Source organism: Anarhichas minor, unplaced genomic scaffold (genome assembly GCF_050575085.1).
Source record: "Anarhichas minor isolate MPS153535 unplaced genomic scaffold, ASM5057508v1 ptg000067l, whole genome shotgun sequence".
In the NCBI taxonomy this organism is placed as follows: Eukaryota; Metazoa; Chordata; class Actinopteri; order Perciformes; family Anarhichadidae; genus Anarhichas; species Anarhichas minor.
In genome coordinates, this window is record NW_027466513.1 from 3,260,214 (window position 1) to 3,276,612 (window position 16,399).

Consider the following 16,399-nt stretch of genomic DNA (forward strand, 5'->3'; position numbering starts at 1 on the left):
CTTTAAATGGTTTATGCAAACCTGGTTTAAGGACAAGTAATGGAAAAATATTTTAAAAGGTTACACCGTTCATTTCTAAAAATTGAAAACAGCTGCAGCTTGGCCTTTCCACTGCTGAGTGGACGAATTGAATCGAGCTGCAAACAATTGGGGTTTTCATTCGGAGATGAAGGTCTGCTCCCAAGTCCACACCTATGACCATAATGTTTAAAATCTGCCCTTTGCAAGTAGAAACTGAGGTTTACTTAAGATTTACTTCATTTACTAAACTGAAGAATGAGTTTTAGTTTGAAACAGGGTCTCAGATTGACAATATTTCAAAATGTTTAACCTACATAAATATACAAAGCTGTCGTCCTTAGTTTTGTAACCATTAAGTTCAACTCTATGATGAAAATCTCACCACAAGGTTCATTTAGTAGCTGTTGTGGAGCTTCAATCAGCAGGTTTTTGCGACTCCTCTGGTTGTATAGAAGTCTATGAGAAAATGACTCTACTTCTCTCTTGATTTATTACCTCAGTAAACATTGTAAACATGAATTTATGGTCTCAATCTCTAGTTTCAAGTCTTCTTCAATACAGCATGATGTTCATTTATGCTCACAGGTGTAGACTTGGGAGCAGACAGACCATCTCCCAATAAAAAACATTTTTGCTCGCCTAAAAATGTTGGATTCATCTTTCGATTGTACTTAGCTCAAACCTCTTGTCAATTTTGGTTGCAAAAAAACCAAGATGGCGACGGCCAAAATGCCGAACTCTAGGCTTCAAGTATCAGTCCAGAAACCAATACGTGACTTCACGGTCAATACGTCCACTCCTTTTATACGTTTGGTTTAAATAAGTTATTTCATGGTAATGAAAGAGGGCGTGATGTCACAATTCATAGCTGTGATTCTCTTTCACAAACAAGCTGCGGCCGTGCTCTGCTCGCGATCATACGGATGTTTGGGTGGGACCTCGATACCGCGGCTCCACCCCGTGATCACTACTCTGCAGACTCTGGCTCCAAATAACGTCAACGGCAGCTCCCGTATTTGGGATATTTTCACTTCACTTCTCTACAGTGGAAGGAAGTGGAGACGACTTGTCCATTTATATATGAAGTCTAGGTGTCGTACCGCTTTAAGTACTTTGTGGACATCTCAAAAAAATGTTGTTGAAGTGTTCAGAAAACAATTGAAATGAGAATATTTTCAGTTCCATGACAAGTGGACACTTCCATCTGCTGATGAAGATCATGTGATGTGGTAGAAAGTCCCAGAACAGCTAGTAAATGGACCTTGTGGTGAGACTGTTGTTGCCCAAGTTGATGGTGGATATGTTCAATTTGAAATCTGTTTTTAAAGATGTAATTGAAATCATCTAACAAGGTGTGACGTTTTTAAAAGAGATGTGTGACACAGTTAATCCGGAGCATTACAAACTGACCGTTTTATTTACTATTTTGTTGCATCGACTCAGTAACATCTGAAGCTACGCTGAAATCATTGTCACTACTGTTCATCCTCTTCACTCATTATGGTGTACAGAGACTGCTGTAGCACTGCTGGATGAAAGAAGTAGACTCACTCCTCTTGATTAAGTGACCTCAGTGTGTTAATGAAGACAATGTGATGACTTCAAAAGTTATTTTCCACTTTAATTGCCTTGTCAAGTCTTACTGTGACTTTTTTTTATTTTTTATCTCATGCTGATCCTCTAAATAATAGCGAATTAATCAGCTTTTGCAGTTGGCAGAGCTGGAAAACAGCTGTTGTGCAGGCCTGCTGTTTTTGCATTTTATTTTTAGTGGACTGAATAAGTCACATGAGAATTTAGATTCAAACAAGAAAGTTTCTTGCTGAGGATTTCCAATTGGTGTCGATGGCAAATGTAGTCCGTTGAACCGATAAATTCCTCAGTGTGAGCTATGTTGACTGAGACAGATGAGTTCTCCTGCTCGCGGAGCTGTACAGGGCCTACATGTACCAGCATGCATTGTGCGTGAGCCTTTGTCGCCCCAAGGATCACGGCCAAGCCCCCAGGAAGAGCGCCTGTCTCTGAAGAAAATATTACGTAGTCGCCAATTGGTGGGATTGAAATTTCCGACGTCCATCACGTGATGGCGTTGGGCCCAAAAAGACAAAGACTTTTCTCAAAGACATCCATTGGGAAAGAGACGTCTGGAACTCTTTCTTCTTCTTTTTTTTGTGTTAAAATTAGCTTCCCAGTATCTAGAATTATTTTCCTTCCTCCGTTCATGTGAATGAGCCCCAGAATAAGGCTGAATTTACTCCTCTACATCTTTAAACAGCAAATAGCAAGCAAGTTTTGAATCACATGGCTAAAATATCAACACACTCTGGAACTGACTGAAGATTCCAAATATGATAAGCTAAACGGAATTTGCATCCAAGATGTGATGTTCTTAAGACAGGAGGCCTAGTGGGACCATAAACGGCGAAGAGCAGAGGACCTAAAATTGAACCCTGAGGGATGCCATAGGAAACGGTGGACGTGAAGAATAAATGAAACAATTGCCCGCCAATATTTTATGCCCAGTGCTTTCATTGCGAAAGGTGTAGATCTGGTTTGCGCTGCCTTTGTCATGGTTGAAAGGAATATTAAAGTTTGCCTTCCTTCTGTGTGAAAGTATTCATGATAAGAACAGTTTCAAAAAACATATTGATGACTGAATTCATTTTTGTGAAGGCATTTCGGGTGAGAATGAATTTCCAGATCAGACTGAGAAGCTGTGGTTCTATCTGATAAATAACAGTCAAAGGCTGCGCCAGGACACCTACCACATGTTCCTGCATAAGAATAGTGAGGTCTGCTGTGTCAAAGGATGAGATAGAAGCTAGAGGAAGGTCACGATTTGATGCATCAGCTGCCAAGAGGAGATCATTAGTCAAGATGGCTGATTCTGTCCAATGCAGCAAGGTCTCTGAAACCAGACTGAAATATTCAAAGACGGTGTCCTGAAGCAAGAGAGCCGGCAGCAGTTCAGTAAAAACATGATTTATCTAGCACTGTGGGAAGAAAGAGCTTCTGAATATCAGTCTTTGGTTGTTCAGGACTGATTAAAAAAACTGCCAGCTGCCAAATTTCTAGCTCTATAGCTTCACTTAACGACTGAACAACCGCTGGGACTAATTACGTTAATGACAAGTTTATGGGAAGAGTGTCGAGAGAACAGGTGCTTGGTTTCATGTGAGACGCAGTTTGCTTCAGTTCAGAAATGATATAGTGAAAGACCTCCGTGCAGTAGCGTTTGCCAGGTCACAAGTAGGCGGAGTCATTTAAGTTCTGAATGAATGTGTCATCAATACCAGCTGTCCCGACATATTACCTCAATGCACTCAATCACCTCCCGTGCAACAACTTCCAATCTTGCTAAATGATGTTGCATGTGCAGATTCATCTAGTTGCATACTTTCCTACTATAGAGACACCTGAGACTAAAATGGTGTAGCTGCCCAGCCTGTTTTTCAGCAGCATTTACAGTCGAGCTCATGAAATGCAAACCCTTCTCGGCATATTTTCCACATGACACTAATGAATTTAAACTCAAGTGCCCTCCCGTGTGGTTTGGCAGCAGCAAAGAAGCATCAATTATTGGTTTAACCTGGTCAGGATGCAAAGTGTGTGTGGCCTATGAATGGTCTAACAGATGTGAAGATGCTTTAAGAGGTGCAGACCTCTAAACCTCAGTTTGTTTTGTCGTTGTAAAGTTTTTCATGACTTTACAATTTGACGAATGGTTGCTTTCTGCAACTTTTATCACAATCTGAAAAGTAAACAACAACTCTGTGCACAGTGCAGCTGATAATAATTAAAAACACTGATTATGCATCCGACAAACATTAGTAGCACCAGCAGTCAAGTCCGTCTGGACAGAAGTAATTAATTCAATATCTGTCATCAAGAATACAAATCTCTCACTGCGTCCTGCTGTTTGCTTGTTGCACAGTTAAGGTTGACTTTTCTTAATTGGACAACTTGTGAGTCAAGTTGTTTTTCAACAGATAACTGATTATTTGAATTAAAAAAAAATTCCTCTTTGTACGGAAAGAAAGGCAGACATGTTAAATCAAATTAATCATGGTCCCGGAATGATTTGGGATTTAATGAGGAATTAACTTTCGAACTTACAAATTTGCATTTAAATGAAATGTGACCAACACTCAGGCAACCTCACTTTTAGTTTATTTTTAATCTGTACCTGAGATGATATTGGACCTTGACTCCCTCACACAGGTCAGGTAGACGCTCACCAGTACAAATAATCAGCTTAAATTTGTCGGTTGTGGTTTTATAAATACAACATTCAAAACTGGCCTTTTTAATTACAACCTCTGATCGCGGTTAAGGTTTAAGTGCTCCAGATTCCCTCTCGTTTTGGAACAAGCTTTCCTTTCTTTTGACTCTAAATGGACCATAATGTACTAAATGAACATCATGCTGTATTGAAGAAGACTTGAAACTAGAGATTGAGACCATAAACTCATGTTTACAATGTTTACTGAGGTAATAAATCAAGAGAGAAGTAGAGTCATTTTCTCATAGACTTCTATACAACCAGAGGAGTCGCCCCCTGGTGGACATTAGAGAGAATGCAGCTTTAACACATGAAGCATTGGCTTCACTTTTCAGAAGCAGAAGTTGCAGCCTGTGTTAAAAGTGATGATCAAACTCTTGACAAACTTTAAATACTGACTTTCTCTCCACATGCACACCGCTCCACAGGCCTGCTGTGGTTGCTGAGATATGATTCGACAATCCCTGGGAAAGGGATTTAAGCTTCATTCAGTTTAGGCAACATTCAAATTTATAATCCTGTACAACTGGAAAAGATTAAAAGGTTAGTTATTAGTAGCACCTTTTGGAGGTTTACTTTGATTTTAATGCCAGGACTTACCGCTGTCCACCACGTCCCTGGGTTGTCCAGGCCACAGTTGTCGCTGTACTCCAGGCAGCAGGAGTCCGGCACGCGGGAGGCATTGTACACTTCGAACCAGTCTGTGTGGTTGGTTACTCCACAGCATCGAAACTGCACCAGAGAGAGACAATAAGTTAAGAGAGTCTGGCCTTTTTATTGTCCCGACACTCAAAATCCTAATGCGTGATATCAAATAAACATCCTCCGCTGATGGAAACTAAAGTTATTTACTTGCCAAGAACAAGATTTACTGGGCAAAATAATTCATATGTGCCGTGCGTATAGAAAACTGTTGATCTGTCTGATATTGAGGCCCTTTTCGTACAATCCACATCTCATTTGTCTCAAAGCCCTGAAATCATTTTCCAACTCGCCGGCTTCTTTTTTATCTACATCTCCCCCCCTTTGTGATTGGTATGGATTTTTGATAAGGGATCATGGCCTCCACCACGATTCAATTCATCAGCGTACTTGGTGAAAAAGATAAAGCGCCCCTGATGTTTTGTTCATTCAGTGGACTTTATTTCCACACGGGAATAATGCCGCCCGAGCCGCTCCGTGCACAGAATCCGAGATTGTGTGTTCATTTGAAACTCGCTCGCCCGCTTAAACAATGGATCAAGTTTGCAATTTATCATGAAGTACGGCAGATTTCGAAACCCATCTGAAGCATAAAGTTTGAGAAGAAATCAAAGGCTTAAAACTGCACATAACATTCAAATGTTTTCACCTTGAAAAGTTAACGCCCGGCGTGCCGTGCTGCCCCCTTTTTCTGATTTATTGCGCCGGGTGTTTTTACTACTTCTGCTCTTGTATGTAGATTCTCTTCTATTCCAAGAGCAGCCATTAATAATATTCAGGGTGAACTTTGCTCCGGGGACATCTGCTGTATTATCTATTCAGTGACTCAGCATGTATGAGGGAGGCTCGGGGGGGCGAACAGTGACAGAATGAGAGCTGCCTTTTAATGGACTTCACCTCGGCCAGACTTTTATGGCGCCCCATACGCAGCAGAGCCGGATTTGACAAGGAGAAAAAAAAGTGCACATTCACGCTTGCAGAGATATATTCTCCAAGCGATGGCTCGTTCAGGCAGATTCTCCTTCATGCTATCATCCTGTACGCAGGAGAAAGAAACCCTCTGCACATTACCACCCACACATCGCACACATTTGCATATATTATTTTGCATAGCAATACATTTCTCTGTCACCAATTATGCCTTTTTACCAGCACACACCCTTGCACAGTTTGCCTCGCAGACACGCGCGTGCACCGGGGCCAAACATTCAGCGTTTACTGCACTAACGGAACAGAACTACAAGCCACAACACTGGATCTGTGATGTGGGGAAAGGTCCAAAGCGCCCTGAAGTCTCCCATCTATCACTTGATGTCTCCCCAAAGGCGTTCAACCGCGGCACCATCCGTCCTCTGCAATCCTAAATTCCATATCTCTGTTTCTCGCATTACGTTGTGAATTATTTGGAGGGGAATTTAAGAAAATATAAATAAATAATACAATGGAAGAGAGCCACATCAAAGAGGCGGCTGGAAACAAAGATTATACCTCTGAGAGTCTGTGATGTTTCCATTAATCTATCTGACAGCATTTTACCACAGCGTTTAAACTGTAAAGCTTTGAGCATTTGTTACACTCGGTTGAGACATTTTCACACATTTTTACTGATGCTATTTTTCAGATTGCTGGTATTTTTATTTCTTATTTCCCAGCCGGCTTCTAAATGTCCAGATCCCAGTAACGACAGGAAGGATTGCAGAGTTTTATTACAATTTTACATAAAATGGAGGAATATAAAACCAAACGGCCCTTCAACAGTTGACTACTCCCTTTTAATTTAATGTGAGCACAGTGGTACTAATGGTGAAACATTGCCAATAGCAAATGTAAGCAGTGCCTCAGTGAATAATGCAGTCAAAACGTCATGTACTTCAGCTTGTTACGAGATATATTTTGCGTGACTTGACTTGCTAGATGGCATTGAAGCTAAAGCAAAAAGAAATATGAGTTTGTCACATCACAGAAAAATGTGACATAAACCATCGAACTAAATTTGAATGATTAAAAAAATATATACAGTATATAATATAAAGTATATAAATTTAGGTTTCTAAATCATGAAAAATGTGAAACCACGGCCAACCGTGGGCTTCTTTCTACATAGTTTGTCTTTCATAATGGCCAGAATTAATAAGCGTGTGCTTATTAAATAATAATTACAGCCCATCATTAAAAGCCGGTACTCTGTGAAGGTCACGGCCTTTACCTGCAAATATCTCAGAATAAAAGCCTTGTGTTCACAAATGAAGGGATTCTACAGAGAGATGCTCGAGGGCTTTTATTTCTACAGATAGCGAAATGCAGCCGACTGCGCACCTGAGCAGTGCTGCTCACGCAGGCTGTGTGGTTGCTCTAACCTGAAAACATGGCCGCCAAAATTCAACAAATGTCCAACAAACACCATCTTTCAGCCAGGAGACCGCTGTCTGTTCCTGTTTTGATTTATTTTGTCACGTAACTTGCGTACTTCAGTAACGGCACTTCTGTAGTTATTTTAACCCAAACAACGATCCTTCCCTAAACCTAACTAAGTAGTTTTGTTGCCTAAACCTAACTAAGTAGTTTTGTTGCCTAAACCTAACTAAGTAGTTTTGTTGCCTAAACCTAACTGAGTAGTTTTGTTGCCTAAACCTAACTTAAGTAGTTTTGTTGCCTAAACCTAACTTAAGTAGTTTTGTTGCCTAAACCTAACTGAGTAGTTTTGTTGCCTAAACCTAACTTAAGTAGTTTTGTTGCCTAAACCTAACTGAGTAGTTTTGTTGCCTAAACCTAACTGAGTAGTTTTGTTGCCTAAACCTAACTTAAGTAGTTTTGTTGCCTAAACCTAACTGAGTAGTTTTGTTGCCTAAACCTGAGTAGTTTTGTTGCCTAAACCTAACTGAGTAGTTTTGTTGCCTAAACCTAACTTAAGTAGTTTTGTTGCCTAAACCTAACTTAAGTAGTTTTGTTGCCTAAACCTAACTTAAGCAGTTTTGTTGCCTAAACCTAACTGAGTAGTTTTGTTGCCTAAACCTGACTGAGTAGTTTTGTTGCCTAAACCTAACTGAGTAGTTTTGTTGCCTAAACCTAACTTAAGTAGTTTTGTTGCCTAAACCTAACTTAAGTAGTTTTGTTGCCTAAACCTAACTGAGTAGTTTTGTTGCCTAAACTTAACTGAGTAGTTTTGTTGCCTAAACTTAACTGAGTAGTTTTGTTGCCTAAACTTAACTGAGTAGTTTTGTTGCCTAAACCTAACTGAGTAGTTTTGTTGCCTAAACTTAACTGAGTAGTTTTGTTGCCTAAACCTAACTGAGTAGTTTTGTTGCCTAAACCTAACTGAGTAGTTTTGTTGCCTAAACCTAACTGAGTAGTTTTGTTGCCTAAACCTAACTGAGTAGTTTTGTTGCCTAAACTTAACTGAGTAGTTTTGTTGCCTAAACTTAACTGAGTAGTTTTGTTGCCTAAACCTAACTGAGTTGTTTGCTGTGAAAACGGAAGTTTATTTTGGAAAGAATGTATTCATGTAAGGAGGGGAAACTGACACGTGTTGCTGGATTTCGTATGAAAACACACAAAAAATGAGGAGTAACTTTTCGTAAGATATCATACGAACTGGATACGTTAGTGTTGTCAGAACCACTGATGCTATGAGCTTCATTTGTTATATAGAGTTAGGGGTTATGATGAGGATGATAAAATCCTAGACACAAAAATTAAGAAAAAACTCAACATTTCAGTACGACCAGTCTATTCACGTGTCGACAGCATTATTTCTAACACTTATAATGTGTTTAGAAACAAATCTCAGATTTTACTTTACCCAGACTTTAATTTCTGACTCTGCTGCAATGCTCACGACAGAATGTATTTTAAAGCATCATTACCTCAGTAAACTGTGCCGGAGAGGATGAAAAGGGACTTAAAGCGCTCACGCATCTTACATCAGTTTGTACGATCATCCAGGCGTTGGTCAGGCCCACGTTGCCCTCTGTGCCGAACAGCTGGAGGCCCTTCTTCAGATCCCTCTGGGCGTAGTGATCGATCTGAGACAGCAGGAAACAAACATGGCGTCCATCAATAACAAATCTCAGGTTTTATCAACAAATTTATCAGGTAAGAATAAATGCTATTTGAATTTAAACGCCAACAAATAACCACATAGATTCTCAGTTCTCCTCGAAGAAAACTGCAGTACAATCTGTGAGAAGTGAACCAACAAGTCATGGTTTTTCATATCAGTTTTATCGTTATCTGACAGCAGACACGTTTACATGGGGAACCACTGATTTGTTAGACCACTGGTTCACACAGTTAATTGCATAGAATAGAAATGAATAAAAATTGATATTTTTCTCCCCATCAGGGCAGGACATTTGTCTTTGTCTCACCAATAAAGAACATAAACAGAGAACAAAACAACTCCATAAAAAGACACATTAGAAATACAACACGGCGATACGTGTCCAAAGGTTCACGACTAATTGAAATCACCCAGCATGGGAATATTTCTATTGATTTCACAAGGATCCTTTATGTATATTTCTGTTTATCAAATGTGTTGTATTGTCCTAGAGGCATTACATGAAATTCAGACTGGAGGGGATGTTAACCATCATTAAAGAAAACAGACGCTTTGAGACCTGATTGCCTTCAGTTTCTCCACCGGTGGTGAAGAAGTACTCGCATATTTTACTTTTGTTAAAGTAGAAACACCACAGAGTCATACAAGATCATACAAAATCCTACTTAAAGTTACCGTGAGGAACTTTTATCTGGTCCTGAACCAGTCTCAGTTTAGTCCTGATCCTCTATGTGACCTCCATCAGTAGAGAGACCATCAGAGAGAAGATGGTCTGTTTCTACAGAGTTATTCTTAATGCTCGTCATCGGAGCCACCGGGTCGGATTCTGGTGAAACCAGATGACATCATGCAGGTTCACCAGAAACTCCTTCAGCTCAGACTCCAGTAGAGACCGGTCCACCGTGGACAGACCCAGATCCTCCAGCAGAGACTGGTCCACCGTGGACAGACCCAGATCCTCCAGCAGAGACCGGTCCACCGTGGACAGACCCAGATCCTCCAGCAGAGACCGGACCACCGTGGACAGACCCAGATCCTCCAGCAGAGACCGGTCCACCGTGAACAGACCCAGATCCTCCAGCAGAGACCGGTCCACCGTGGACAGACCCAGATCCGGCTTCACCTGCAGCCTTGGACCTGCAGTCAGAGGGAGGAGGAGAGCTCAGCAGCGTCTCCTCCTCCTCCTCCTCCAGGAGCAGAGCTTCTCCTCTCTGGGAGTCAACACCGACACCATGCTGCTGGAGACCCAGGACGTATTGCTGGACCCGCTGGAGGGAAGGGAGGCACGGGAGAACCAGAACCAGAACCAGGACTGAGAGGGGCAGACTGTCAGACCCTGCTGCAGCACATGCATCTCCACTAAAACCTAAATGTTTAAAACACTTAGGACATGAGACTGTTCATGCAGAATTGTTATAGATAGTAAAGTTTTGATATTTTTTGCTGTTGTTAACCTCGTTTACTTCAATTTTTCTTTCTCCAGTTTTTGATTCTCCATTCACCGTCAAGGCATGACAGAAAAACAAAAGTTTTCCTCAAGAATTCAAGGTGACACCAGGTGAGAAACTGATATACAAACGGTCATTTTGTGTACAAAGTATTCCTTTAAACGGACTCAATCCGTCTTCCTTCAACTGAACCAACATCGCTTCAGGACGGCAGGTAACCGAGCCGGTGTTCAATAAACAAGCTGCATCAGATCCATGCGGGGTTTAATAATTTAGCAGCTTTGGTTCAGCAGTGTGATCCTAAACAAACAAGGTAACACATCTAACAAAGATCTGCTTTATTTCTCATCATAGAAAACAAACTGTAGGTGTCAACACAGTCACAGAGACAAACATGCTTAAATGCACCGAAGCTTTGCAGTCACCAAATCTAAAATACATACATTCATTTACAATCAACAGTACAATCAGAGAGTTTGGGCGATTTATACAAAGAGCAAACACAAACTCCAGACACGCAGAAGCTGCTCGGCCTTGTTTACACATTTAGATGGTCAATCCCACCAGACATCAATTGCATTGATCTCCACTGACCTTGCTCTCTCCTACACGGCAGCCTTTTACCCCGTGAGGTTGTGCAAACACCAAAGACCTTGTTGAAACTCTGCCTTCAAACACTCAAACAACAAATATGGCCTTCATTCTGCCAGACAACGAGTAAACTGGACTCGTCAAACAGCCGAGAACGGCATCGGCGTGGGATTCACTGTCTCCGGTGATGAGGACGTTTTTACGTTATTCTGAATATGCCCGGCTGCATGTAAACGGGAATATTAGTGGAATAATCATTTTCATTAGCCATGAAAACAGCTTATTAGATGTACAGTATATATTTCCTGAATAAGGGGCAAAAACTGGAATGTTTGATGGATGTAAACGTAGTCGGTGATGAATTAATGATAATCAAGATCTGTTTATCAGCTCACAAATGAGACAATACTTACATCCCGCGGCCCCTCTGCCTCACCCCATGCCTCTGGGAGACTGCTTAGCCAGGAGGAGAGCGGACAGCAGCTTGGGAGATGGACGGTCTCGGCTGTAGCAACTTGAGTACATTCAGCGCTAAACCTCAGCGCCTCCGTCTCCGGAGAGACCGTCCGTCTGCTCTCCTCCCGGGCTGTAGTCTCCTAGTGGCGGGGAGCATCAGACCCAGAGCTGACGCTGACCACCAGCCAGCTGTTCTGCTCATTTTCTTTAACCAGTGAAACGTTAGCATGAAAATATGGTGGAATTAGCAAGCTAACGTAAGTTGGCTAACTGGCCAGCTGCTAAATGAGCAAACCTTACCAGCTTCATCTCCACGCTCTTGTCACAGCGTAGAATAGGACATCGCTATCGCCAGTTAATCAATCATTAACATTGATTCAGACGTGCTAATGTGCTGATATCTTAATTTCCTGTTGCAGAAAGGAGAGAACAGACTTGTGGCCGCTTCTCTAATCTTTGTCATCCAGCGAGTCGCACATTTATCCCATCAAAAATATTCCCGTATTCTTGACTTCAACACAGAAATGTGGGATTTACTTTGAACGTGCAGAGTTTTGAATATGAGCCGAAATCGTGCTGAAATATATATGAGCTCTTAAAATCCAAGGATTTAAATGAACTAGAATGAATGGATGCATCATTGAAGTGAACAGCTGCCACAAGCACATTTAAAGAGGTTAAAGGCAGTCAAGCCTTCACGTGTGTCGACACAGCAGAGATAAATATTTGAAAGCAATACAGAATGTCTGAAAGCCTCACTCACTGCATTATACTCTATTATATTTTCATATGATTGTGTTCCTTAACATCCATAAATTGGTGCATTCAAATGTTGTGATGGAGGAGATCACACAAAGGAAAATGAAACAGAGCGACGTCAAACACTCAAGTTAAGCGGTTCAGTCTACTTGCAGGTAGCCATTTATAGAATTTATAGAATTTATATATATTATATTTACTCTGATACTTTTGTACTTTCACTGAAGTAATGCAGGACTTTTTAAGGGAAGGTTATAGACAGTTGAGAAATTGTAGAACCACAAATATTTATTTAATTGTTAAAAAATGATTATACCTGTTTGATATACGGGTCTAAAAAGGTAAGGAACAAGAACAAGATGTGCTTTAGCTGATCAGATGTTTTAACATATCTTCAGTCATTTTAAAACAATATTAACAAGGTTATTCATTATTACAGATTGTCACCACATGTCGAGGGCATTCTGTTCCAGGCAGGTGTACTATTTATTTTTTATATTGTTTCTTGGAAAGTTCCTTTTGTATATTAATGTGCTCTGTTTCCATTAGTTTTAATCAAAGTCACAACTAGAGGAGCCAACTTGTGTTCCTTAAACCCGATAGATTTTATTCTGCCTTTAACGAGTCCATGTGGTCGTTATTAAAGGGGAGGACTGAGAGGTAGATCTGGCATGTGTTTATTTCTTGTGTGGTTTGAGTCACCTTAGCTTGTTGTGAGCAGGTACATTTGAGTGTTGCAGAACAGTTTAGATATCGCATTTTATGTTCATGCATTGTTAATAAAACATGTCTATTTGGTATGGCTGTCCCTGGCTCCACATCATTATGTGTCTTGTGAATAAAGTATCACCTGGTAACACTTGTAACAGAGTGCTTTTATATCATGGTATTGCTACTTACTGATGTGAATGAACTGAATTCTTCTGCCACGACTGTGTAAAACAGAAAGCTCATAAAGTAGCAAACAAAAAGAATGAGCTGAAACAGACGCAAAGTTATTCTGAAAGGACATATTGAGGACTCGGAGACAAACACATGAAGATGTGACGCCAATCTGTCCCTCCTTGTTTCATCTGAAAACAGTCTGCTTCTTTTTCAGCGTTTTTTCTTCCCATGAATGCGATTTAACGGTTGAATATGTTTAATGCAACAAACCTTGTTGACAGTTTCATATTTTCGGAAAACAACAACAAACACTGTGAAATGTTGCTCAATAAAACTGCCAGGCATAATTTTGTGTGGGTGTGGTGACTGTATATCAAAATATCAAATCCCTGAATGCCAACATGAGACTTTCTTTTTCTTTAAAAAAAACAATCTTCTTCATGAAAGTAACTAAAGAACAGAGAAGCAGTCTGACAGCTCGAGATGGACATTGAAAAAAACAACCGCTCCCTGCTGTGTCAGCCTACTTTTCAATTTGATACGATGCTATTTGGAAAACAAAAACACGACGTGAACTTTTGAACACTTGTCAATTCTTGGTCTGTAGCTGTCGCCATGGGAAACGACACAAACCATCAAAGAAACTTTTAGCCCAAAAATGACGAGGTACTTTCCTCACATTTGTTTTTAATGTCCTTCAAACTGTCGTGACTAAAAGCTGCCGTTTCAAGGGGACTTTATGCTTCCTGCATTCACTCTCATTGGTCAAGCTAACAGACGTACTCGTGCTCCTAAAAAAAGCAAATGTCAAACTTTTTGGTTGTTTAACATTTAACCCCAACAGACGTGAATTTACCCTGTCCAGAATCAGAAAGACCTCAAGTATGAAGTAAAAGACCTCAACAAACGGACTGTTCGTCGCATCTTTAGAAGCTACTGTCATATTTTAATTACTACAAAAGCACGACAACTTTAAAGCTGTATTCGTTGTTTTCTTGGCCACCAGGGGGCAGAAGAACTTGTCAGGTAGCTCTCAAACCCACACGTTATTGCATTATATCATTGTTTTGGTTAGAGATGCCAGCAAGCAGTTGCCTACACATACAGCAGCAACCTGATCTCAGAAATAGGTGAAAAGACCTTGACCTGTTAACGCCGCATTATGTGGTGGTGGTGGCACCTCATGGTAATGTGCCCAGAAACAGTGCCAGTGGAAAGTCAAGTAGGATCCTTTGTCGTGGTGGACAAACAAATGAAACGCCTCCATGTGAATATGAAACGCTTAGAGCCAGTGACGGCGTACGATCAGTAAAAGAGACGGTGGGAGGGGAGGTGAATGGGTCAAACAACACAGGACTTTCAACCAGGAGACCGGTGTCCGTGTCCCAAAGTCTCTTTTGTCTCTTTCTATAACACCCTACGTGGCCCAGTGTGTCAAACTGTGACGCTCCTCTATGGCCTCAGTAAACATGCAGTTAACGTTTTTTAATAGAGTCCTGCAGGGCTGACATGTTTTGGTATTTTCCCTTTGGATTTTTTCAGAAAATAATCTCTTTGGCAAACGCACGTTTATGATACTAACACGTTTTGTTCAGAAAGATAATCTTCACAAATGAACACCTTTTATAATTTTAGAAGCATGAATACAGTTAAAAACTAACGTTAGGCTGTAAACGGACTACACCGCGGGACGATAAACAACGAGGCTGTGAAAACGAGAGGGGTATTTACTGACGTATTTTATCTCAGAACAAAATATTAAAATCTGTTAAGCTTGTGTTTACCACCGACCTTATTTCAGGCATTTAAACATAAAGAGGGAACGAGGGACCGGAAGTGCAACAATGCTGACTCATTTGCGGGTTTTTGACACTCATTATTTCACTTATTGCACATCCGCTTAGGTCGGCATCACTCTCGTCCAATCACAGAAAAGAAGATGTTGCATAAGAGGCTGTAAACATAAAAAGAAAAAAGAAAAATGGGGGGGTGCCTCAAAGAGATGGAGATGAAAGAGAATTCTGAACAACAAGACAAATGACACAGATTGTAATTTCATGCAACAATAGAGAACCGTTGATGTGGTTTCTGCACAGACTGGCGCTGTAAGCTGCCGCATGACATCATCGCTCTGTCACGGGGCGACATGGGAGCTATCTGATGTAAGAATCTAGCACAGGGAGCTCTTATCTCCCATTGGAGTGGACCGGATAAAGTCCTCTGAAGTTGTTCAAAGAAAGAAAAAAGGAAAAGGGAGGAGAAAATACTTTTTATTCAAATCTAAGTAGGTCGTTTGTAAAGAGTGACTCCTAGGAAAGTGCGACAAGGCAGACAGAGCCGGAGCCACGGCTGTACTCTCAGCTCAGTATTGATGTTGTCCTCGGGACTTCAGTCGCCCTTTAACTACACCAGGCGAGTCAAAGATGGGCCATCAATTATTTACATGGCGGGGATACAGGGAGAGATAAGAGACGCATATGGAGAGGAGAGGAGAGACATGTGGATTCAAAAAGGCAGATGAGAGGTGGGGAAGAGTGGGCGCAGGAGAAACGTCAACAGGGGAAAGATTTTTATTTCATTATTTTAATTATTCCCAAAGTCAACAGAAAGCTGTGGTGAGGCATCCTTTTATCACTACGGTCCACGTCTCTGGAGCAGACCTGAGGACCCGAGGGCAGCACAGAATGTTGGTCGTTTTAAAAGGAAACTCAAGACTTAGCTTGGCTTTAATTGAGCGTTATTTATTATTCATCTTTCTAATTATTATACGTTAACGTTTTAGTCTCACTGTTATTTGAGCTTTATTTATCTTATTATTTATTGCATGATACCTTTTTGGTCTTGCTTTTAATTGAGCTTTATTTCTGCATATTTATTGTGCATTTATCTATTAGTCTGGATTTTAATTGAGCATTATTTATAATTTGATGTATTTTACCTTTTCAATCAGACCTTTAAATTTATTTATTTACCCTTTTAATTATTTGTTGTATTAGATCTCTTAAGTCTGGCCATACATTGATATTCATGCTAGCATTTATTTACTCAATATCTGTGTTTTTTTTTCTTCTGTCATTTTATTTTCAATTACAAAGACAAATGTAATCTATTTATTAAAATGCCCATGTGACAAAATATAAATAGGTAACACGACACACATGCTGAAACAAAGGATTAGTGAGCACAAGAGCTCCG

At 40.6% G+C, this 16,399-nt stretch overlaps 1 protein-coding gene across 1 annotated transcript in view; it reads right to left on the reverse strand.

Moving 5' to 3' along the window:
* The window catches only part of tspan4a (tetraspanin 4a), a 97,495-nt gene that overhangs the window by 5,621 nt on the left and 75,475 nt on the right, over positions 1-16,399 (reverse strand). The window contains exons 4-5 of the mRNA XM_076078718.1: positions 8,926-9,027; positions 4,904-5,035 (exon numbers count right to left, since the gene is read on the reverse strand). Of these exons, the coding sequence (XP_075934833.1) occupies positions 4,904-5,035; positions 8,926-9,027 (234 nt within the window). The remainder of the gene's footprint in view (positions 1-4,903; positions 5,036-8,925; positions 9,028-16,399) is intronic.